Source organism: Monomorium pharaonis, chromosome 11 (assembly GCF_013373865.1).
Source record: "Monomorium pharaonis isolate MP-MQ-018 chromosome 11, ASM1337386v2, whole genome shotgun sequence".
In the NCBI taxonomy this organism is placed as follows: domain Eukaryota; kingdom Metazoa; phylum Arthropoda; class Insecta; order Hymenoptera; family Formicidae; genus Monomorium; species Monomorium pharaonis.
Window position 1 is genome coordinate 14,853,222 of NC_050477.1, and position 25,088 is coordinate 14,878,309.

General features: G+C 32.9%; 4 protein-coding genes across 5 annotated transcripts; 2 read left to right on the top strand and 2 right to left on the bottom strand.

Moving 5' to 3' along the window:
* The first annotated feature begins 17 nt into the window (after window positions 1-17).
* On the top strand, window positions 18-7,594 carry LOC105840048 (glycine-rich RNA-binding protein 3, mitochondrial). 2 transcript variants are annotated; one of them, XM_036293501.1, is made up of 9 exons: window positions 18-327; window positions 399-479; window positions 686-4,270; window positions 4,402-4,528; window positions 4,597-4,707; window positions 4,970-5,216; window positions 5,327-5,515; window positions 5,585-5,730; window positions 6,656-7,594. In XM_036293501.1, the coding sequence occupies exons 3-9, from the start codon at window positions 4,003-4,005 to the stop codon at window positions 6,786-6,788; spliced, it is 1,221 nt and encodes a 406-aa protein (XP_036149394.1). In that variant the 5' UTR covers window positions 18-327; window positions 399-479; window positions 686-4,002; the 3' UTR covers window positions 6,789-7,594. The 2 variants fall into 2 exon arrangements, with proteins under 2 accessions (XP_036149394.1, XP_036149393.1); XM_036293500.1 differs by having other exon boundaries at window positions 18-479.
* Window positions 7,493-11,396, top strand: LOC105840196 (acetyl-coenzyme A transporter 1). The gene is made up of 9 exons (XM_012687075.3): window positions 7,493-8,166; window positions 8,449-8,738; window positions 8,826-8,980; window positions 9,069-9,262; window positions 9,340-9,524; window positions 9,605-9,722; window positions 9,825-10,040; window positions 10,126-10,298; window positions 11,236-11,396. Exons 1-9 carry the CDS (start codon window positions 7,948-7,950, stop codon window positions 11,255-11,257), a joined length of 1,572 nt encoding a protein of 523 aa, XP_012542529.1. The 5' UTR covers window positions 7,493-7,947; the 3' UTR covers window positions 11,258-11,396.
* A 907-nt stretch (window positions 11,397-12,303) lies between these two features.
* LOC105840206 lies at window positions 12,304-17,428 on the bottom strand. The gene is made up of 5 exons (XM_012687086.3): window positions 16,718-17,428; window positions 13,799-16,017; window positions 13,274-13,466; window positions 13,041-13,190; window positions 12,304-12,952 (listed from the first exon to the last, which is right to left on the bottom strand). The coding sequence occupies exons 1-5, from the start codon at window positions 16,884-16,886 to the stop codon at window positions 12,912-12,914; spliced, it is 2,772 nt and encodes a 923-aa protein (XP_012542540.1). The 5' UTR covers window positions 16,887-17,428; the 3' UTR covers window positions 12,304-12,911.
* Window positions 17,429-20,430: 3,002 nt separating this feature from the next.
* LOC118647918 lies at window positions 20,431-23,787 on the bottom strand. Its single transcript, XM_036293875.1, has 3 exons — window positions 22,906-23,787; window positions 22,686-22,818; window positions 20,431-22,481 (listed from the first exon to the last, which is right to left on the bottom strand). Exons 1-3 carry the CDS (start codon window positions 22,915-22,917, stop codon window positions 22,297-22,299), a joined length of 330 nt encoding a protein of 109 aa, XP_036149768.1. The 5' UTR covers window positions 22,918-23,787; the 3' UTR covers window positions 20,431-22,296.
* Window positions 23,788-25,088: the final 1,301 nt, after the last annotated feature.

The window sequence follows — 25,088 nt, forward strand, 5'->3', positions numbered from 1 at the left end:
GAAGGGTGGCCGAGCCGGACCGCCACGGCGGGAGGGGGTTGAAGGGAGGCTTGAACATATATCCGTCGCCGGATAGACGCCGCGGCTCGAACCCTCGAATAACGGCGAGAGGAGAGAGACCAAGATGACCGTCGTCGGGGGAACAATCCCCCGCACCGTTCCGTTGATCGTACCTATAGACTCCGGAGACGCAGATCGCTCCCGACGTAGCTGTAGATATCAGAGCAATTGTGAGGGCTGAATACCCTTTCTAGACGCTTTCGGTTTTGTCCTTCTCTCAGAAGATGGTTTATTACTCAACTTATTATTCAGAAAATTGTTGAATACGTAATTGCCATTTTATTATATATGTATTATTATACATGACGCTTCTCTACGTTGCTTCTAATATTTTTCAGCATTCGGCCAGCGAAGTCAAGTAGCGAAATCGAGACGGATGTTGGAATCAATTTAGAAATAGGATTGCGATACGTAAAAAGGTATCTCGCGAGCTGGGTACCCAGTGAGAAATAGTACATCGAATCGACATCGATTCGACAACGAAATCATCATTTCGATGTCGATTCGACGTCGAATTGATGTCGAATTCATTATCGTTTCTCGCTGGGACCATTGTATCATTTTGCTACCATCTTACAAGTAGTTCCGCATGATGCAATTTGTTTCATAATTTTGCCGTCGGTAGGCCCCTCACGCCATGGGATGGTTGGCGCGAGACTGACTCGGTCCTCCGGACGATCCCGCTGGTACGACGGCACCGCTGGACCAACGCATGCGTGGGCGTCAGTCACCATGGAAACCGGGGAACGCGAGGCACCGCGTGTGAATGCGTATTGATTACTCTGCTCTCGCTCCGTTCCGCGATCTCTCGTATCTCCTCCGGACCACCCCCGACCCCGTTCTCCTCTCCTTCCGCGTCCCGCGTCCCGCTAACCCCCCCGGGAATCCTAGCGAGTGGCGGCCACCCTTCCCCACCCCCGTCTTTTCTTTAAATTAGGCCCCTAATGTCCCGTCCCCGGCATCCTCGGAATAGAATTCGGGTTCTCTCTTTCGTTGTAGCCTGCCCGCCCTCGCGGAGGTCGTTGGTTTTTTTCTTTTTTCTTTTTTTGGTTAAATTAATGCCCGCATCTCGTTCCGCTTCCTGCGGTTGATCGAATACGCGACACCCGACACAATCGACGATGTACATACGCACACTTTTCCCTTCATGCTCGAACGGCTACACAGGGTCAGGGGAGACGCCTCTTTCTGGTTCAAATTTATAGGATGCTTCTTGCGATTAAAGTTAAAAACTTTTACGGATCGGTTGTTTCAACTTTTCGGATTTTACCTATCGGGCTAAACATGTGTCTATCTCTATCTTCTTTTCTAAATAAATAGACAGATAATAGGTATGTGTGTTGGACAAAGCTTTCTAATAATTTGGAACGTCAATTGATTAGCGATAATCAACTTATCGTGGCGATAACAACGAAATATTGAAAAGGTGACGTGGGAACAATTCTATTATCAGCGCTTTGCGAGGACATCTTCGACATTCTGATCCGAGGTTTTCCTCGCGGTTGTAAATTTTTTAGCGAGAACTGAAGCAACGTGGATACGGTGTACTCGCATAATTTCGGTCGTTGGTCACACTAGCGGCCACCACGGCGGAACAAATTGTCCTGTTCACATTTCGTAACGGCGGAATTCGTTAAATCGCTAAAGGAACGAAAGAGGGGGAAATTAGCAATCGTCAATTCGGCTGAATATTTCAAATCTGGCTATTATTTCCTTATTGCTTTCCTTATTCTAGAGTTTATTTATTGTGGAGTGGATTTCTTTTGATACAGAAACGTTTTTCTCAATTCCTCCTTGCTCTTTCACAAAGTATATCAAATATAGAAAAAGAAAAAGAGAGAGAGAGAGAAAGAGAGAAATAGAATTCCATACAATGATACAAAAAGGGCAAAGACCGTAGCGGATATAAAGGGAAAGTGGGGAAAAAACGAAAGAAAAATTACTCGAGTCTTAGAGCATATTTCCGCGAAAATAGAATTAATTGGGTGTTAATTATAGGAGGGAAAGTTGATTGTATCGAATGGATTTTCTAAAGGGTTAAGACGAAACGTGAGGTGTTGGCTCACGGCGAGAGGTCGATGGAGCCTATTGGCGTAATCTCGCTTCGTGTACCTCCCGAATTTCACAAGAAATGACGAAAACAACGAGACGATAGGAAATCTTAATTAATGTGCTGGCGTGACGACTGTTGACTCACTCGCGACACTTTTATTTTCGCTAGCACTCTTCTGCCGCGCTTGACGTTTGGTCACACTCTGTGAATTCAGGGACGCAGGTAGTGCAGTATTTTTTCTGTCAAAAACTATATGATCTGCAATCATTTATGAAATTATTTACGCAGCAAAAATAAGAGAAATTATTGAATTATCAGTCATATATCCCAGATTATTTTATTTTATTACCTCTATAGTTGCTGTAACAAGCTATAATTATTATAAATTATTTGTAATTCTGAACAGCTATTATTATATTGCCGTCTGTTCTTAGGCAGCCTGCTGTAATGACTTCTAATGAATTTCGCTATTATTATACTAATTATTATATTTATTCATATTATTAAAGGAGAGAATGCAGTTATAGATTAGATGTGAGATTATGGAATTCACGATATCTCATATACTTAATTACTTTGTGTTGAATTCTGAAAATAATTGTCCAAATTACTGCTTTACATACTGTTTAGACGTTATAACGTGATTCCTAGTCATAGACAAGGACAAACAATTATTGTGTTGTCATAGAAGCTGCATTTCAGTATTACATGTAGACGAAAGTTTTACAGATGTACATCATTTTGATAAATATGTCGGATATTAATTTTTTAACTTTAATGTAACTTGAAGGACTTAAGTATGACTTTTAAATGACGTAATTTAATTTAATGTTTAATGTAATGTATGCATTTGACGTGTAAAGTTATATTGTCTGCGTTCAGGGTTATGGACCACTTGTGTGTGTCACGAGTCCCAGTATCGTCGCACGTAATTTAATTACACTTTTACGGTACTTATTAACTAATATTGTTTGTTATAATATTTTTATAATACTTCTACACAAAATCGCAAGAATCAAAAAATTTTTTCACGGATATTTTTGGTACTTTTGTATAATACTATGTATACAAGATACTTTTGTGATACTTATATACAAGATCTGCCAAAAAATGTTAATTTTTTATATTTTAGAAATAAAAATAATTTTGAGAATATTTGTTGGATATTGTTTTACATTTCCCTATAAGTTCCATAACCGCAATTTTTTTTCTCTTTAGTAATGTTATGTGTAGAAGAACTTCGAAGAACTTATAATATTAATTATTGCTTATAATATTAATAGAATTCTATGGGCAACAAACTTGTACCTACAAGAAGTAACTAAAGTCATCTAAATAAAAGAAAATGATAGTTCATAATTCTCTCTTCTCCTCTATAGGTAGCGATGACGAAAGTTAAGTTGTTGCTTTAAAAATCAGATATTAAATAAGTAAAAGCATAAACAATATACAGGTATAAATTATACAATAATAAAATCTACCAAAGTATTACGCATTTGCAGTAACACTTTAGTGTAAAAAAATTTCTAATAATCAAATCCAAATACACAAAAAATTATAAAAAAATATGGAAACGGAAAGAGAGAGAGAGAGAGAGAGAGAGAGAGAGAGAATTACATCTGTTTTCCGACTTCCTGTCTTTTACAAATTTTACCGCGGGAAAGTTCCAAGTTCGTCCCTGAGAGTTGAATATGCGACAATATCCCATGCATGACCGCTATATAAATAGGTGAAACTTGAGAAATTAGAGAGCCACTTCTGTGTCATACATTAGAGCGAACGCTCGTCGAACTTTTTGCAACGAACTTCTTGAACTACTTGCACAGTGATCGATACTCAATACCCGGAACGTTACGAGTTTGGCCGGCAAGTGGAATATACTCGCAGCGATGACGCACGTTTTGACTCTCTCTGTCATCCTCGGTGTTTGTTGCGCGCTGGCAGAGAAAAGTGAATACACGGCGGCGGCGGTGACAACGACGACGACGACCGAGCAATCGAAAAGACTCTCCAATACGGAAGACCGATTCCTGGCGAGCATCATTCACAATAAAAACTCGTCGGAGCTTGGTCTCGACAGCAGCGATGAGGACGAGACAAAGAAAACGGACAAGAAACCTAGGACCGTTTTACATCGCGATTCGAGTCTCGAAAGAGATAAGTCAATATATATTTCCGATTTTCGTAGTAATTTTTTAAATATGAAACTTGATGAACCTGAAGTACAACGGAAAAGTTAATGACAGCACGTCAACAATTCGGATTATTCGGAATTTTTTTATTTGCAAGTTCCAGCTGTTGCGGGACTAAGTACAGCTCCGGCGGATTGGCACGACCGGATTATCATTACAACAAGATCCCCGTAGAGACCGGGCGGTATCCGTCTCAATACGGCGAGCGACACCATATTGACAGGTAGCGATAAAAGCTACTCTTCACGTGTGTAAAAAAAAATTTTAGAACGCAAAGCTTATTCCTTTTAGATACGGATGGCAGACCCAAGGTCGACCGCCAGGCTCCTCCATCGGAAGCGGCGGCAGGCCCGGTGGAGGAAGCGGAAGCGGGGTCTACTCAGGAAGTCAGTTGGGAGACAGGTAAATTTACCCAACTTCCCGCGACCATAAATTTCCTGCTAATCTCGGGCCTTCTGTGTTAACTCAGAGAAAGACTCAAGAAAGAGAGAGAGAGAGAAAGAAAGGGAAAGAAAGATGGAAAAGTTTCTCTCTGCGAAATTAAAAGATCGTGAAAAAACTTGCGACAACTTTTACAAATTTTTGAAAAAAAAAAATTGATACGTGATATTTGAATGTTAGACTATTATGATTGCATTTTGTATAATTTTGATGAAAATCGAAGGTACGGACCACGTCCGGTGCACGCAAGTGAGACTGCTAATAGACCCAGCGCTTTGGGATACGTTGGAGGATACGGTTATGGCGGTTACGGAAGTTACGGCAGACCGACTGGACATGTAGGTTCGATCGGCGGCTACGGGGTTTCAGGAACCCTGGCGGACGGCGACGAGTTTGGCGGCGGTGGTGGTGGCGGCGAGCCGGCCTATCCGGATGCGAACGTGCCGCAGGGAAACATTCACGCGCAAAAGGTGCATATTCGGGAAGGACGGGTGGTTTTCCCACCTGAAAATATCAATCAAAGAAGTGGAATTATTGTAAAATGGAGGTTATATTAAAAAGTTATATTTTATCTATTAAGGCCATAGCACTAAAGGCTCTAGCGGGTGTGGCGTTGATCGGGGCGGCAGCGGCATTAGCTTCGAATCCGGTTCTCCTGCCGATCGGCATCGTGAGCGGTAGGAGGAAAAGATCCGAGACTTTCTCAGAGGAGGAGCCTGACTTTCGAATGGATTACATTTTGTACATGTTGAAGGAACATTTAGCTAAGGTACGCAACTTCTCGTGATCTCTAAACATATTGCTAAACCACTACTTTCTTTTTTTTTTTTACGGACAGATACAAAGAGATGGTTCGAGCGCTAAACTGATCGTCTCTCCGAGATGTGTCGCCAGATTGACCTGCGAAATTCAAAAGGATTACTTGTCCAATTTCAGAAAGGACGTCGAAGTCTTGAGCGATCGGAAGTATCACCTCACCAAACTGTACGCAGATTTCTCTCTATCTTGTACATATACAGAAATAACGTTTTGCTAAAGTATCTATTAATTGTATAAAAATACTATATGTAATAAGAACGGAAAGTCGGCTTTTTCATCACGAGTACATTCACCCGCATGAGTGGGAAAAAGCCGATCTGCCAATATTGCACACCGTATTTTTTGTTACCAGTGCATTGAAGGTGGTCCTTGAATATTCTTAGGTTCTCACGATCACAGCACACATCTTTCAGAAAGCTTTTGTGCTGTATGAAGCGTCGGTAATTCTGCGAGAGTTACTGTACGCGAAATAATGTGCATCTGAATGTGGTAATGAAGGCAAAGGTACAAAAAATGATTAAATGTACAGAAAAAGTCATACTGAAAAGTTATTCACCACGACTCATGCCGTTTATTAGAGAACAAAAACTATGTAATAATGTTAAAGTGTTGAAATTAGCGATTTTGCGTATCAAAAAGTAATACGAAAGAGACTACTTTTAACGCACTGGTAACAAACAAAATTTAACGATACAGAAAATAAATTATACGAAAAATAATTTTAGATTTTTTTCACACTTTAGGACTCTTTGTACAATTTTTATTTTTTCTACAATGTGAAAAGAAAAAGAGAAAACATGAAGCATATAAGAAGCTTAGTCTTATAAGGATGTGGAAAGAAAATAAACCTTTAGTTAGACGTTAGACCATTAAAATACCAATTATGAACGTCCAATTATATTATAATTATGCTATAATTATTATTTTATTCTATAACTTCTAATTATTTTATTAGCCATAACTATTACTTTAATAAACTAATAAATATTATTTTCAGATTTAGCTAGATTTTTAGATACTTTAACAAAACTGTCTTTTCCATGCACTTGGCGTGGGAAACTGATCAATTAATTAATTCAAATTGTTGCAGAATACGAGCCAACGTACTTAATACTAATACTGTAAGCTCAGACGTAAAGGATCTAATCAAGCGGGCTGTCGGTGTGGCGTCGGAAAACAGAAACTGCGACGTGTTCATTTGTAGTTACGTAAGAAAGGGTTGAACAAGATTTTTTGTAATATTTCACACAATTACTACTACTTATCCAACCGTTTGATAAAGGAGAATACATATACGCGCACATAAAAAAATAAAAAAATAAAAATTCTTCGTACGGCTGTAGTAGTAATTTAAAAAACCTTCACTTAAAAGACCCTGGTTATATATATTTACCAAGGTTGAGCGCATAAAATATAATTTACATTTCATGTATATAATGTAATCTATATTTTACGTATCATTTTATGTAAACAGTTATTTAAGGATTACAGAAGATTTCAATTTTATCAGAAATAGTGAAAATTATACTCCATTTTTTTAATTTTAATATTATATATATTTATTTTATTAATATTTTAAATCAAACGTATTAAAAATCTTATAACAATTACCTTTTTCCTATATTGTGTCATCCAATTTATAATAATTTATATTGCGCCTTGTTATATTGTTAGATTGTGCTTGAAATGAAAAATATTTGTGTAACGTAAACAGTTCGTAAATAATCCATATTAGACAAAATTTTGAAACTTTGTTTATATGGATAATAACTCTGATTCAAATTTTCTCGCGCGGAGACGTTACCGTTTCGTAAAATGCACGCGAGATGGCGCATCGGTGCTCTATCATATGCCGTGCAAAAGCAGCAGTGCACACGCACGTGAGGCACGGCAGAAAAAAACAAGGTATAAACTGACGTGTCCTAATAAAGAGGCAACGTGGCAACGCGACAGCGTCTTGGACACTTGGCCTCGTGTCGTTCTCGCGTTGCATTTTTCGTACACCTCCGTTGTCGTGACGTCGATGCGAGAAAAAAGGTAAAAGATCGAATTTAATGTCGCATGTTGTCACACCTCGACGTTTCGTAAACCCATTCGTAGACAGTGACCGCGAACGTTAGTGAAAGGTTATGTGTCCACGATGATCGCGTCATCGGTGACGCTCCGAAGTCTATCAACGTGAATTTGCTGTTTTCATTCCGGGAATCCACTCCGGGAATCGTCAATGCGTCGTCCTGACGCCGCGCGCGTCTATTCGTCCACGATATGCGGTGACGAGTGGGCGACTCTAACCTAACGGGTGATAACCTTGAGGATCCCACACCCAGCGGTGCGCGAACGTGGTGCGAGAGCGTAATTATTCATTGTTGATCGACCCCGTGTATGGATGTCAGCATGAGACGGAAGCTGGAAAAAGAGGATCGACCGACGGAGGATGGCGTCGTCGACTCGAGCAGTAACCAAGAGCCGTCCGATCTGCGCGGAGACGAAAGGAACATCGCGATCCTGTTCTTCCTGTACCTACTGCAAGGTATCCCGCTGGGACTGTGCGGCTCCATCCCCATGCTGTTGCAGAACAGAGGAGTTTCTTATCGGCAACAGGTACGTTTCCAGGAAAGTATGTTCCACAATTCCTGCTCCAATAAGTTGAGAATAATATACCATTGATAGTAAAAAGGAAATAATAATTTTCTTGATGTTTGTTGATGAAATGATTTACTACTTGATTTTAAATATAAAGTCGGACGATCTTAAAATTTGTTTAACCAAACAAGATTGGTGTATGAATTATATGAAAAAGTTATTAATTGCTTCACAATATATAATTATGGAAAACTCAGATTGAATAAATAATGGACCCTTCATCTTTTCTTGTTGACACAGGCGGAATTTAGTTTTGTACAATGGCCGTTTTCGTTAAAACTCTTTTGGGCACCCATAGTAGATTCCATTTTTTCCAAAAAGTTTGGAAGGAGAAAGACTTGGCTGATTCCCACGCAGTATTTAATGGGCATATTTATGCTTCTTCTATCAAATTACGTGGATCATTGGTTGGGTAAGGAGCATGAAAAGCCCAACATTGAAATGCTGACTGCATTATTCTTCTCCTTGAACGTACTCGCGGCGACTCAAGATATTGTAGTGGATGGATGGGCGCTTACAATGCTTAAAAGGTATATCTATGAAATATTCCAACTTCATGTATAACTATGGCGGCAATATTTCCATAATACTTGCTTAATTGTGATTTGTTCATTAAGGTGCAATGTTGGATATGCATCCACATGTAACAGCGTTGGTCAAACGGCAGGCTACTTTATTGGCTATGTCTTATTTATTTCGTTGGAATCCACTGAATTTTGTAATAGCTACTTAAGGTCGACCCCTTCAGATGAAGGCATATTAACTCTACCTGGTAAGAAGAAAGTCTCTAGCAATTCAAAAGATTATTATTCATATTTTAGATATATATTTAAATTGTGACAAGTACATTTTATTTTTAGGATTTTTATATTTCTGGGGCTGGACATTTATCGTCACAACAACGTTTATTGCATTATTCAAACATGAAGATAAAGGCAGAATTTCAAAAGGCGAAGAACTAAATATGGATATTAAGCACGCATATAAGCTGTTATGGGAAATAGTTAAATTACCATCTATAAAGACCACTATTATATTTCTCTTAACTGCAAAGGTTGAATACTACTAATATGCAATTATAATTTGTATAGTATGGACATCGTATATTTACTTGGTTGTTTCTTTTTGCAGATCGGATTTTCAGCATGTGACGCTGTAACCAGTTTAAAGCTTATAGAAGCTGGTTTTCCCAAAGAGAAGTTTGCTTTTATGGCCGTGTTCATGATACCGTTACAAATAATTTTACCATTGATAATCTCGAAATATACAGCTGGACCCAAACCTATGGACGTTTACATGAAAGCTATGCCTTATAGGTAATTAATATATGCTTTATGAATAACAATAAATTATAAAGAGAAATTTTAGTTGAATGACACAAATTTACACAATACAGGCTGGCTTTCGGCGTGATAGCGGCGTCTTTGGTGTGGGTTACACCGTTTATCGTAATTAATGGATATGTTCCAGCTTATTATTTAGTGATATTGATAGGCCTCTTCTTTATACATCAGGTAAATGTTGTGTGATATTATAATATATGAATCTTCTTATTGGACATCCAACTTAAATTCAATAACTGTAACATTCATTTTTATACTTTTTTTTCTCTTTAGATTTCTGCAAGTAGTATGTTTGTGGCGTCAATGGCTTTCTTCGCGAAAGTGAGCGATCCAGCAGTTGGCGGCACATACATGACATTACTGAATACTTTGTGCAATCTTGGTGGAAATTGGCCCGCCACGGCTGCACTTTGGTTTGTCGATCCCTTGACATTTAGACAGTGCAGTACCGACTACGCAAATGACTGTAGCACAATTACGGAGAGAGAGGTTAGTTGCACTTCTCCTTTTAAATTTTATTACGCTATGTAGTGAAAAGATCCGCAATATGAACATCATTTATTGCATTTTTCAGCTCTGTGCGAATACCAATAATGGCGTTTGCATTATGCAGCTTGACGGTTATTACATAGAGAGCATTCTCTGCTTAATCATAGGTTTCTCCTGGCTTAGGTGGGGTCGTAGAAAAATTAATAAATTACAGGCGGAACCGATGTCCGCTTGGAAAATCGTACTTACTCGTAACAGGTAACATATCAGTACAGTGTTATAAATCCGTTAACACTGGTACCTGTAAAACTATTAGGAAAATTTCTTCGAAGCATTGTTGCATATATGGTGTATCCACTTTAGTTCCTTTAGATCTAATTATTGGGATAACTCATCGGTTTCCTGTATGACAATTAATCATTACTGCTTATGCTGGTGCTAACAAAAATGTCCATATATCGAGATGTATTAAGATAAATTATAACCTTTATTTATTATAACTTTTAAATTATTGCACCACAATTCAAAACAATGTTTATTCTAATATTTATTTAATAACTATGTTGACACGACTTGCTATAGGAACTATATGGATACACTATATATCTACCCATATGTGGGGCATGTATGCATGCACCATTTCCTGTACGTTTACCAAGTGTTCCAGTTTTATGAGAATATGTGCGAGGTGAATCGATAACGATCCATTCGCCTTGAGAAGCAATATCTATTATATTTACAGACAGGTCTCAGATCGAAGAGAAAAAACATAATATCATATAATTTCAAATAAATAACATTCCGTGCATATATACATATATAATAAAAGGATCTCTAACGGTTGTCATCCTTATTTCCTTGATTCGAGTCATGAGATATAATTTAGTGATATTAAAATATTAAAAAATATATGTAATATATATAACATTAATAAAATGTTATTTATTATATATAAATATGTATATTATAATATACATATACATTTGTTATATATGAATATTTATTTTGTAACGAGTCAGAAGTTTTCCGATATGACGTATCACAACAGAAGTGGAACATGTTATTTTTTTACCAAGTGTTATTACATACACCATTTAGATAAAATTTGTATGCGCGCATAAACTTGTTATCTTTCTCTCCCCGTGAATAATATATTGTTTCAAATAATAATATTTTGCACGGAATATACTTACAGATATTTCATAGAAGTTTTGTAAAACAGACGAAGACATGTGCGACCACATCGTTCGCAGTTTCTATTGTAAATATATCTAAAATTATTTTATGCATAAAGAGTACGCATGACGAATATTTAACGCAGGATGTTAATAAAAATTTTTTGTATAAAAAGTTGAAGCTGACATGTTTTATTTGAATTCATGTACCTTCCTGACAATAACAGAAGTAAACACAGCCACAAAAATAAATTATCAGATATGAATATATGTAATCAGATAATCACATTTTTAGATCTCTAATGTATGGACAGTCATTCGCGTGTGATTATACAATTAAGAAGATATTAAAGGACAGTTTCATGTCAATAATTCTTTTAGAATATTTGTTAAAAATTTTTTGATTATTGAAATGAAATTGCCCTTTGTTCTTTTTATTTTCGTGCAAAAAAATTTTAATTCTATGAAGCCATTAAAAAAATATTTCAAAGTAATAAAAAATGTATTTCTTAAAAGAGAATATCTTTTTTTTCTAGACTTTTAATCTTAGTAAATCTTAAAATCTTATTTTTTAATTTTTTAATCTTTTCCTCAAAACATGTTCAAATAATCTTGTAATAGGGATGTTTTCATATCTACCAGTGCTGCACAAGAAAAGTTTAAAAACAATAGTGTGAGATTATGGTGGGCTTCTCAAAAGTTATAGCATAGTTTTAGATTACTTTTCATTAAAATCTGTTCATTTTGATTTAGCAGCGGAACTCCCTTAAGAGGATTCCACAATGTGTTGCGATTGTCAAAAAGAAAATCATTAATTGAAAGTTGGGCACAGCTTATTTCATCCGAAAATAGCGTTGCCATCCTTAGCAATGAGACATTGACAATGCATTGTAGAACAACAAATCATATATGTTTCATGCGAGATTGATTAGAATTAGAGATTATGAACAAAGTATGAAGTAAATAACTATTTCAGGAACCTATGATGACTATCTTTTTCAACCTTGTTTACAGTATTCAATTGTAAAAATTTGTAACTTATATTTCAACTTACTAAACCAAATAAATTATATATATATATATACACATTTTTATATACTTATATTATGAAATATTTTTATTCATATTCTCCTTCATTTTACAATTATCATTTTACCACATCTTACAAATGTTTATAAATTATCATCTATATTTAAGTTTGTATAAAGCTACAGATGAAATGATATAAAAATATTTTCTTATATTGAATAGCTCCATACAACAGAAAAAGTTGCTTTACCGTTATAAGATTCTTTGATATAATTAATATTAGTTTATACATTTAAATTGTACAGGATTATTATATTAAAGAATTTTATAACAATTGCAAAGCTTTATTTTCTGTTGCATTCCGTAGAAAAAGTAGCTTTGCGATTGTTGTAAAATTCTTCGATGTGATTAATTCTTGATTTTAGTTTTTATTGGATCTAAATATAATTACATAAAAGAATTTTATAACAGTTGTAAAACTGTTTTTATTGCTAAACGCAACCAATGCCTCTTAAATTATGTTAAACAATACAAATAAAATATTCTATAATACAGATTTGTTATATGCATATGCTTATAAATGTTGTCATATGTAAAAATGTTCATTAAATATCATATTTGTTCTTATAAAATATATAATATATATAAATATACATAAAAAAAGATATTAAAAGTTTTCTGAACGAGACCTAGTAACTCTTGGAGGACCTGAAACAAATAAGTTTTCATACTTTTTTTCATATGATTGTTACATTATATTGCTAAAACATTTTTCACAAACATTGACACAACTTACGGTTTTTGTCTGGTGTGTTCCATGATATAAGATCTTCATCTTGTAATGCATGTTTGTTCCGACTTTGCCTTGAAGGTGTCTTGCTACGACGTGTTGAATAAGGAGTCATTGGTAGTACTGGTTTATTTTCAGCACATGCTACACAAGTTGCTGTTATAACAAAATATGAAGATATATCTATTGATAGTATTTATAGTTATTTATAGTCATATAATAAGTATGAAGATTTTTACCATCAAATGCAACACTTTTTCGAAGTGATCTTTTCTTGATAATATTATCCATTAATGTTACATTCTCTTTCTCCATTGTATAACTTTTATTTGGTGTTATATAATTATTTCCGTCTTTTTGCAATTTTAATGAACTTTTCCTACTTGATTTCAGAGAATTTTTTCTTTCTTTACTTGCCCTTTTTAGAGTTGTCTAAAAAAGATTATTTTATCAATTAATTTTCATTTATTTGAAATATTATTAATATATGAGATATATGTATACAGTAGTTATTTGACATTTAATAATACTTATAAATACTACAGTGAAAAAGGTAATTAATATCATTAAGAGCCAATTATTTCAACTTCTTTGTAAACTTATTTATCCAGAGAAATGTGTATCTTTAGGTAGGTAAATATCTATCTTTATTTTTCTTTCTAAATAAATGAAGACAGTACCTGTCGGATAAAGCATTTTAATAAATTGAAAAAATTGGCCCTAAATCATTAAAAAACATTAATATAAAGAGCTATAAAGCTTACCATTTTGTTAGTTGTGTTGCTCTTTGGAGTGTTATTTGCCAGAACAGTTCTATTTCTAAGTACTTTTGTTCCTAAATAAAGATCATCCGTGTCATTTAAAATTATTTCATCGGTAAAGATCATTTCACCATCTCGTGATAAAGGTGAAAATAAGATATCTTTTTTTTCATTTGGAGTATTCTTATGTCGATTTCTTAAGTTTTTCATACCTGATATCTCACCATTATGTGATTTTTTAATAGATACTGAAGATGTTACGTCGATAAATGTATGCACATCTGAAGTATTCTGGAGAGATTTATTTCGTTTTTCTATTTTTTCAAGTCCTAATTTGCTCAGATCGTCACTACTGTCAGAATTTTTAGTTTTAAAGTCCAATTCTTTTCCAACAATAAAGTGTGGTGATTGATTCATCACATCCAAATCTAAACTGTCTATCCTATTTAATGCAGCAGCTAAACTTAGTTTATTCTGCAATTCTTCATCAAGAGGAACCTCAGTCAAAACTGTATTGTCAAAATTGACTTTATGCGTGAACTTTATGCGAGCTTCCTTATTTTCTAATTCTTTCGATTTCTTTAAGATGCTCTTGCTCTGAGTTTGATCAAAATTAACGTACGATATTGTGTCATCTAATTGAACCTCAGGTGTCTTACACTTTTGAATTATTTTCTTCTTAGTTGCAAATGGACTTCTCATTTTTTTAGATTTGTCAGAAAATTCCATTTTTTTAATGGAACCAGATCTCCTTGCACTATGCCAAGTATCAGCATCTTTTTTATTTTCTACAATAGAAGATTTTCTCTTACTCAATTTTTTATTTATATCTACATCTTGCAATAATAAAACTTCCTTATTTAATGTATCTGTTTCTATTTTATGTTTCTTTCTGGCAGCTAAGATAAACGATTGTAACTTATTTGACTTTGATGACACAATTTGTTTTTTAGATTTCTGTTTGTTAACAGGTATTCGTTTTTTAACAGCGGGCTTAGCAGTATATTCTTCCTCCTCCTCTTGCCATTTTCTGTTTCGACGATTCTTCAATTTCTCAAATCGCATGTTGCAATCCTCGATCTCCTGATATGTCAGATCCCAAAATCCTTGTAGATCTCTGCATGTAACCAGCATTTTTCCCTTACCAGTTTCACAATCTTGTACCAAGCTATGAAATCGTTCAAACTTTTTATTTATTAGCAAATTTGTCTGTCCAACTGCTTGTTGTATTTCATATATAGCGTCTTCTGGAACATCCTTCTCAAATCTAATGTCCAACCATTTCTTACAAAGTTCCTTAAGCCTATCTGTTTCTTTCTTCACAAGAAACTTGAAATATTGAGCAGTGCGTCCTTCCTCTTCCACGCATATGTTTAAATTTTGCATAACAATGTTTTTAGTTGAAATTTCTTCGGAGCGACGACCAATGCCCAAACGTTGCTGTCCTTTTCTAGAATTTCTCTTCCCACGACTTCGTGTAAGATATGGTGAAAAGATGATAAGATCTTCCTTAGCACAATTTTCTTTCTCGGAACATGTTGGAGTTATCTTTTGTAATGGGAGTGTTTTGATATCAGTGCTGCTTGATGAAGAATTTTGTTCTTGCATGTCTATCTGATTTTTAACCTGTTCTTTTAACGATGATCTTGTTGTTATGTTTAACTTGTTTGAATTGCAAATAGATGGTTTATTTAATTTCTTTGATGAGTTTTGTTTATTTACTGACAATCTCAGACTTGTAAAAGTTTTGAAGTTTTGTATTATGTTATCAGAAATTTGTATATTTTTTGGTGGCGTTATGTACTTCTCTTGTGGCGTTTGTTTTATTGATATAAGACCAAATAAAGGTGTTGCCTGCAAACCAGGTGGAGGTTTAAAACAATAATCAACGGGAGCAAATGACGTTTTGACAGGCTGTTTTGTCGACACCAAAGGTAGATTTTTTATTGGTTGCTTAACAGCAGCTGCTGCTTTAGCAAGTAATCGTTTTTCTGTAGCCCTTGTAATTCGTTTCTGGATAGCATTTGTTTTTGAGTGTTCTGTTTTCTTTGGTGTTTTCAAAGCTACTTTTGATCCATTAACTGGGGAATAAAAAGAGTGATGAACGATGCCAACTTTAAAAGCAGGTTTTTTCTTAGAAGCTTCTAGTTTTTTCTTCCTATCACGTTCTTCTTTCCATCTTATTAATTTTTTCATGCGATTATTAGTAATGGTAGATACACCTGTTAAAAATAATAAAAGTTTATTTAATTTACAGCATAAATATAAAACATTTAAGAAAAAGATAAGGTCAAATGTATTTAAAAATATATGCCTGTAAATTTTATAACTTGTATTATGTAACATGCACATATTATTATAAATATATATAAATACAGTAGTTACTATATGTAAGTATATATACAAGTATATAAGTTACTATATATGTAAGTATATTTCTATGTAAAACATTTTTTCCTGTTATTAATATATAAAAGTAATGTCATTTAATATTGCAAGATACATATAATATATATTTTAATATCAAAAATTTTTATTTCATACTATTCTAATTTTTTATTCATATAATTAAAAATTCTATTATATAACAGATTATCCCATGATAACTATTATAAAATTTGCTTATAAAATAAGGAAAATGTATGAAGGAAAAATGTGTCCATGAAATTATAATTAACAATTTCTTAAAGTAAAGGCAATAAAATTTCCTAGAAAGATAATGGCTATGTTGAGAAACTAATTCTATTTTTTTTTTTTTTTTATAGAAAACATAAAAAATAAAAACGTTTCAAAATAATAACAAAAAATGTGCAGCTCAAGGTAAAAATAATAAGCAAAAGGTTTTTCAATAGAAATTTCGAATAATCTCAAACCCAATTAGCCAAGAGGCGACAAAGAATTAAGAATTCCTCAAAAACTCACCAGGCTGCGAAATCGGTGAAGCATACTGCAAGTTGCGATTCTTGTTGAAGGCACGCAATCTGACCTCTTTGCGCGACTTATCGTAATTATAGGCGCGCAGAAACCTCCTTTGATCCGTGTCGCCGAACCACGGACGTGAATTCTTGTATTGCTGCTTGAAATCCGTCATTCTTCTGATATCAACGAGGACTCAAGCCAAACACAGCGGACGGAGCAGACCGGGACGGAGCAGACCATACAACCGTTTAACGGTAGCACAAATGAAAATCGTTTCAAATTGATAAACAGGGCGCTGTACGTCGAAAGTAGTGGCGCGCAAAGCTTCCCATTGGCTCACGTTGACCAGCTCATGGCGAATGCCAGTCGTGCCAATTGCATCGATGCATCCATGGTGGAAGAACGCAAGGTGTGCTCTTATTGCGCATAACCAATTGTGCGCCCGATGAAAAATTAATGCCAGATGATACCACCATTTTGTCGCGAAAATTTGAATTTAGCGTATTATTGTTTTATTGACTGTACTTTTGTGTTTCTATTGACTTATTTTTATGCTTACAATAACATAATAACTTATCTTGTACCAGAGAGGAACAGCGATCATCTCGCGTCGGTTTAGGTGTTTTTCATCCATCAGCGCCTCTATGTGCACAAAATGTGCACATTGAACTACGTAGTCAAATATCTATGAATCCCGTAGGTAATGTGCATGACTTTTTGGGTCTCTTCTATGCTATGTCCACGTTTATTTGGTTCTGTTTCAGGCTATACCCGTAAATTTTACAATTATATGCATTTATATTTTAAATATGTTTTATGCAAATATGCATAGTCGTGTTCTATAAATGTGCAATACTGACACTGTACAGATATAGCAAGGAACAGAACCAATATTTTATCTCGCATCACGTTTATCACATCACATTTTGTTCCACATATACATGATAAAAATTCACTCACCGATTGCTGTCGCTGCTCTTGCTGCTGCTACTGCTGCTACTACTTCTACACAGTAAAAAAATTTGTGTTAAATTTAACAGATATCGCATGTCTAAAACGGTCCAAAGAAATTTTTCTGTTAACTTAACATATTAAGCATATGTTAAATAGCAACATAAATATTATATTATATTTTAACATAAAACTAAATGTAAATTTTATAATTTAACATAATTTTTATGTAACAATTTAATGAGAAAGTTATGTCAAAGTAACACATGTAATGTTACTTTAACATTATAATAATGTTAATGTAACGTGTATAACGTGTAACAATAACGTGTATAACGTGTTAAAATAATATTATGATTATGTTAAAATAACATATTATATATGTTATTTTAACATAATCATAATATTATTTTAACACGTTATATTTATTAATTTAACATATTATATATGTTAAATAATAATTATTCTAGAAATTCTGAAAAAAAAAGTTTACAATTGCATATATGGATCGTTCCAGGATCATTGATAAAAACTTGTGTGTATATTATTGGAATCAGTCCAATATTATAATATATGTGAATGCAATCGTACTTGGTTCTCTGTTCTTGGCGACTCCTTTTTATTCACCTAATAGGTGAATCTTTTTCACAAGAAATGCGCCATCTCAGAGTAAATAGTAAAGTCCTCAAAAATAAAATGGTCCTTGTTAAAACTCAATTATAGAGTAAATTCAACATTTTTTTCTGTCAATTTTAACAGCTAAATCCCATCACTAATAATAAAGAACATATTTATGGTGTAAAATTAAAAGTACGTGGACATTGTTACTTTTACACTTTTTTTTGGTTATTCTAGTAACTTGAATTAACACAACAGCAATATGTTAAAGTAATAAGCAAATATGTTAAATTTTAACATAAAAGTTTTAACCAGGATATTTTTTAACAAAAAAACACAAAATTTTTTACTGTGTACGGAATATGTCACACACGAGTAAAACGTAAACCGCGCGCGAGAATTTCACTTGACGTGACCGTTACACTTGAAAAAATGCGTGAAAAATACAAATCGTCTGATTGGCGGCGAAAATCAAAATGGCACGAAAGTGGCGGACGTCACGTAACTTCGTGGAAACGCAGGCCGATTAACATTGTCAAACAGATGAGTTAAGTTTAAAGATTTAAGTTTGAGATTTTCTATTTAGGAAACGGTGTTTTCGAAGATTGATTTATTCATCCACATTGCTCTCACACTATCATACATTCAAAAAACTATGATAACTGTAAAGGATGCAATTGGGTCAAATGCATTGTACGAAAAATTGATTTACCGGCATGACAGTGAATGGCCACTCTTCCTTCTTGCACAGTAAAAGCTACAACCTTGACCATGTCCAAAAGTTTTCCCACCGTAGCGCTACCGTAATCTTTCAAAGTAAAATTATAATAGTAAACTGTAACAGAGATTTTCGCGTGATTGTAATTGAGACAGCTCAAGTTAATTAAAACTTTTCTATCAAGAAATAATAAGAGTGGCAGCAAATTATTTTGGAACTTTTCTTCCTCTCTTTACAAATATACGCGTTTACTGCATTTTGTATACTATATTGTAAAATACTTGGATCTAACTGGTGGATGTTAGGATTGGGGAAGAAACGCTCCCACACGAGAGTCTACATTCGTTTAACACAAGGACAACCCCTCTCTTCCATTTTCGCTATTATTCTTGCTAATTTAAAAGTAAAATTCTTTGTCGTTTCATTTTTTCGTCATTATTTTATAATTTACATATAATCATGTAAATGTGAAACACGATACAGTAAGAATGATTTGAATAAATAATTTTTTCAAACGTTACATTATTTGCAATGTATTACACGATAGCAGAAACGATTTCGATTTTTGAAACATGAATACATAAAATATTAATATATTGCTTTAATTTATCCATTAATAAGAAAGTTATTAAAGATAAATGTAGATTTTTAAAAATTATTAAACTACAAGTTATACCTTTTTATATCTAATTTGATATTACAGCAAAAATATATTTAAAAAGCAATCAACATTTTTTAAAATTATTCTTGATAACTGAATAATCAGATAAATTTATAGTAATTAATAAATATTGCAAACTAATGTTAGTAAGTATTTTTAATACTTTAATACTTTTTAAAAATTACATTATTACATTATTTGATCTACAGCAAGAAAATTTGGTACTAAATAATAATTTTTTGTAAATTTAATATTTGTAGCGTATATAAACCGCACCGATACATTTATCAGTTTTGAAATAGTTACTATATAGCTAGATACTATGATGCACTGAACTCGATGCTGTAATGCATCTGTAAGGTTTCCCCTCTTTCCCGAATTACTGCAAATAATTTATTGCGAGAAATAATTCCTCAGCCAGGGTGGTCAATCCTGGCTAAGGTATGTATTATTTTCCCAATAATTTATATACAGCTCTTACGAAAAATAATATCTCAGCCAGGATGGTCAGTCTTGGCTAAGATATGTATTATTTTCCCAATAACTTATATATAGCTTTTGTGGAAGAAATCTTATAAATGCTTCTGAGTACCAGTATCTAACTAGTAACTGTATTTCAAGACTGAAAAAAGTGGCGCGTATTTTACAATAAGCTGAAAATATTAAATTCAATGAAAAAATATTATAAAACAGTAACATTTGTTGCAGATCGGATAGACAATCTTATCTTTATCTTTATAACATTTTTGTAGCCCTGTTTTTGAAGAGTTTCACATCGTATCTAAGAAAATATACGAATTATTTCCAACTGAGATCGAGGTAAAATTTACTTATTTAGTTTTAAAATTTAATAATTAAAATTAATACGAATAATGAAATAATGTTCATTTTGGAAAATATATCATAGACTACATATGCATACAAGCCGTTTGCAAATGATCCAATCAAAAAAAAAATAAGAATAAAATTAACTGATAAATTAACTGATAAATTTAGATTCTACAATAATAAAAATGTGCCTATTAATACGAGTACATCTGAAAGTATTTAAATTTATTGATTTAGATAATGATTAATTATTGAGTCATTTTTAATAGAATATTGGTAAATTAATTTGTCAAATTATATTTAGTAAAAAAAGACGAAGTGTAAAACAGCCATTCAATGGCTGAAAATAAGTCGAGAATCATGGACTAACGTATTAAGAAATTGGAACATAACTTATAATTTTCGACAAAAAGCACTACTAGATCCAAAAGGTGGAAGAGACAAACCACTTTCGCTAACGGATTATTTTTTCCAATAGAAAGATTTTGTCTTCGCCTCAAAGGTATACTCTTATAAGTCTATTAAGTATTTTAATTTTATTATATTTAATATATTTATTGAAAATAATATAATATATTATATTTAATATATTTTATTATATTTAATATATTTTATTATATTTAATATATTTTATTATATTTAATATATTTTATTATATTTAATATATTTTATTATATTTAATTGTTACTCAGCCGCTCAATAAGTAATGTCATTGGAAAAAAAGCACGGTAAAAGAAATAAATAATTAAAATATTTAAAACCCCGGACGCACATAATTCTCCCGGATAAATTTTCAATGCTTTGAAAAATCCTTCTGGATGTTTTCAAATGCCCTAAAAAAGAGGACAGTGTCCGGGAAAAAAAGAACAAATGGCAACCCTAATTACAACAAATTGTAAAATTATATTTAAGAATTTAGTATTTTGTATGGAGTATTTTTTATTTAGTATTTAGTACTTAAGAAGTAGGTAAATAATTTCATTAATAAAACAATTTTTTCTTAAATGATAAAGTAGATCTATAGCGGAGTTAAAACTGGTCTTAATATACATATAACATAGATATATGTATGTAAAGAAATAGTATCTAAAGGTAATTATTACGCGCAGTCAAATTTTATTAATTTTTAAAACATTTAATTAAAAAATAAAATAGTTTTTGATGACAGTTAAATAATTTCGACATAGTGGTCATTACACAACTATCAATATTACGTTCGCCTCAGCTGACAGCAGTAAGCGATCTAAATGCTTATGAACCGTCTAGCTTACGTCACGTCTTAGGGTGCCATTATATGAAGCGCGGAAACGCGGAAAAACGGAAGACAAATTTACTAGATTTCCGCGATTCGTTCCGTTTGTTTTGACTGCCTAATATTACATGGAGCACAATTTACGCGGAAAAGCGGAATAGAGAATTAAAAAATAAGAATGTTTAGCGGTATTTATTGATTAAGATGCTTGTATTTAATAGATGACATGAAAAGATATGTATACTAATACAAATTACAATAAATTAAGTAAAGATACATTTTAATAAAGAAATATAATGTTTAGTTATCACCATATAATCCCGCTTTTCCGCGTAAATTGTGCTCCATGTAATATTAGAAAAATAAAATTGCGGAACAAGCGCATCAAATCTGTTAATTGAAGAAAAAGTTATTTTATACTTTGTGTATTTTATTATTTCAAAGTAGCAGTACATCATGAATCCAAATATTATGTTAATGGTTATTATAAATTTCTCATGCAAGCAAGAGATGAACCGATAAGATATGCAGAGATAACAATGCAAAAGGTTATTTCAATGTTTTATTTGTAAAAGATTTACAATTTCTTGCCATAAATTATCTTTCTTTAATTTCGTCCTTTGATTCAGTAGAATAGAATGGTCCCACAAAGCCCTTCGAGTACGAACCAACTCAATCAACAACTCATCTTGCGTAACTGCAGATGTAGACTGTACATCTTCAATTTCATGCCTTTTTCCTTTAAAATAAATAAATAAATAATAATTAAAATTACTATAAAATAATCAAATTGCCCGTTCCAAACATTTAACATTATAACATAAATATAACAACATAAATAATAAGGCCTTTCTTACAAATTACACTACATAAATAAATAAATATATTAGCTTTTCATGCAACTGTCACTATAATCATTTATGAAAGGAATTGTTTAACATACTCATAGTGACTACAGCATTGTCGTCTACATTTATAACGTCGGTATTTTCATCATAGGAAACAAAACAATGATGATCTAGTATTGTTCCACATGACCCTCGTAGAGTAAGACCACAGTATCCACACTTCGTAGCCTGCAAACATATACAAGTGTTTAATAATTCTCTTTATTTCATATAAAGTAAAGTTATAACTGTATAACTAACAAATATTATACTTACTGGACCGTTCATTATAAACTCGTACGTTTTTATTACACTTTATTTCAACGTAGCCAAGATGCAGTTACAACTCCGCTGTTGCGCGTCGAAGCGGTAAGTTGCCTTTTATCTTAATTAGAAGTAATTGAATTAATGAACAAAAAAATCGACAAATTACAATCAATAAATTATAAAATTACTTGGAAAAATTTCAATATACCGTTTCACAAATTTGCCAATACTATAATAATGAAAACTGGAAAACCAATTTCTTTGGAAATTTTAAAAATTAATGGTATAGCTACTCAGATATGGCTTGAACGAGAATTATTGAGAACTGTCAAAAAAGTAATCGAAACTTTGCACTTGACGCCTCTCGCGAATATGTTGCCGACGGTCGGAATAAAAAAATGTTAAAAAATAATTAACAAAATTAATTATTAAAAGGCATAAAAATGGTCGGGGCTATGTGAGAACTAACGAAAACTGTCGTAAAATAATGATCAAAGCTGTTTGCAATTTACGCGTCTCGCGAATACTGTGCCGACAGTCGGAATAAAAAATTGTTTAAAAATAATTAATCGACGGAATTGTTATTAAAACGTATGAAATAGGTCGAAACGTGCCGACGGTCGGAATAAAAAAATGTCGAAAAATAATTAACTTACAAAACTGTTATTAAAATGCATGAAATAAGTCGAAATTGTGTGAGAACTATTGAGAACTATCAAAAAAGTGATCAAAACTGTTTGCATCTCACACCTCTCGCAAATACGTGTCGACGGTCGGAATAAAAAAATGTCAAAAAATAATTAATTGACGAAACTGTTATTAAAACGCGTGAAATAGGTCGAAACTGTGCGAGAACTACTGAGAACTGTCAAAAAAGTAATCGAAACTGTTTGCACTTTACGCGCCTCGCGAATACTGTGACGGTAGGAGAAAAAAATTTTGAAAAATAATTAATTAACGAAATTAATTAATAAAACGGATGGAAATGATCGGGGCTATGTGAGAACTATCGAAAACTGTCGTAAGAATAATGATTAAAACTGTTTGCAATTCACGCGTCTCGCGAATACTGTGTCGACAGTCGGAATAAAATGTTAAAAAATAATTAACAAAGATAATTAATAAAACGCATGGAAATAGTCGGAGCTATGTGAGAACTAACAAAAACTGTCGTTAGAATAATGATCGTAAGAATAATGAAACTATTTGCATTTCACGCTTCTCGCGAATACGGTGGCGACGGTCGGAATAAAAAAATATTGAAAAATATTAATAATTACGCGAACTTCACTGCGCAAATGTCACGCCGCTACTAAGCTTTATTTGGAATTTAGCTGTCAAATTCACTTTCAGTTAAAATATCTCGGAAACTAAAATCATAATCAAAAATCTAATGGCAATTTTGTTATATAATATTGATGTAAGCTTTCGATTGCGACCACTCCGATTAAAATTGGTACACTCATTTCTGAGATCTCGTAATCTTTTGCGCGAAAAAGCTCACTTAGATTATTTTCCACAGATCACATGTACACACACACGTAAAGCCAGTTTGTCGTTCAAGGGGCTTCACAATGTTCCTACATACAATTTCATAAAATTAAAATAAAATTATTTCGTAATGTAAGTGGTAAATATTGGTATGCGAAAAAATATAACAAACTTAATAATTCTGTGATCTTGAGATTTCTTGCGCGAAAAAGCTTATTTGAGTTATTTTCTACAGATTCACATGTACATACACACACACACACACACACACACGCAAAGCCGATTTGTCGTTCAAGAGGCTTCACAATGTGCCTACATATAATTTTATAAAACTAAAACATAAAAAATTATTTTATAATATAAATAGTGAATTTGGTATGCGAGAAAAGTATAAGTTAACAAAATTAAAATAAATATATAACATAAACAAATACATGATATATATGTAAATGTCAAAAATATTAATATAAAAATTAATAATAAAATTACAACAAACGTCTGAATGTGAGTAATGTAAGTAATATTAGTACACGAAAAAATTTAATAAAATTATTAAAAATAAAATAAATAAATAATAATAACATAAACAAATAATATACAAATATATATGTAATAAATATCAAAAATATTGATAAAAAATGTTTATCTGTCAATGCAAATAAGTATAAAATTATTAGTACAATCTTTTATCACAATGAAAA

Bases quoted from the DNA above. Each gene is read 5' to 3' on its own strand.
- LOC118647918 (XM_036293875.1), bottom strand. The intron at 22,482-22,685 runs GTATGTTAAACA...TTTATTTTAAAG, and splicing joins CAATGCTGTAGTCACTATGA to GAAAAAGGCATGAAATTGAA.
- LOC105840206 (XM_012687086.3), bottom strand. From the start codon at position 16,886: ATGACGGATTTCAAGCAGCAATACAAGAATTCACGTCCGTGGTTCGGC. The intron at 16,018-16,717 runs GTGAGTTTTTGA...TATTTTTAACAG, and splicing joins TTCACCGATTTCGCAGCCTG to GTGTATCTACCATTACTAAT. The intron at 12,953-13,040 runs GTAAGTTGTGTC...TATTTGTTTCAG, and splicing joins GAACACACCAGACAAAAACC to GTCCTCCAAGAGTTACTAGG.
- LOC105840196 (XM_012687075.3), top strand. From the start codon at position 7,948: ATGGATGTCAGCATGAGACGGAAGCTGGAAAAAGAGGATCGACCGACG. The intron at 8,167-8,448 runs GTACGTTTCCAG...TTGTTGACACAG, and splicing joins GAGTTTCTTATCGGCAACAG to GCGGAATTTAGTTTTGTACA. The intron at 8,981-9,068 runs GTAAGAAGAAAG...TTTTATTTTTAG, and splicing joins AGGCATATTAACTCTACCTG to GATTTTTATATTTCTGGGGC.
- LOC105840048 (XM_036293500.1), top strand. From the start codon at position 4,003: ATGACGCACGTTTTGACTCTCTCTGTCATCCTCGGTGTTTGTTGCGCG. The intron at 4,271-4,401 runs ATAAGTCAATAT...TTTTATTTGCAA, and splicing joins CGATTCGAGTCTCGAAAGAG to GTTCCAGCTGTTGCGGGACT. The intron at 5,731-6,655 runs GTACGCAGATTT...AAATTGTTGCAG, and splicing joins AAGTATCACCTCACCAAACT to AATACGAGCCAACGTACTTA.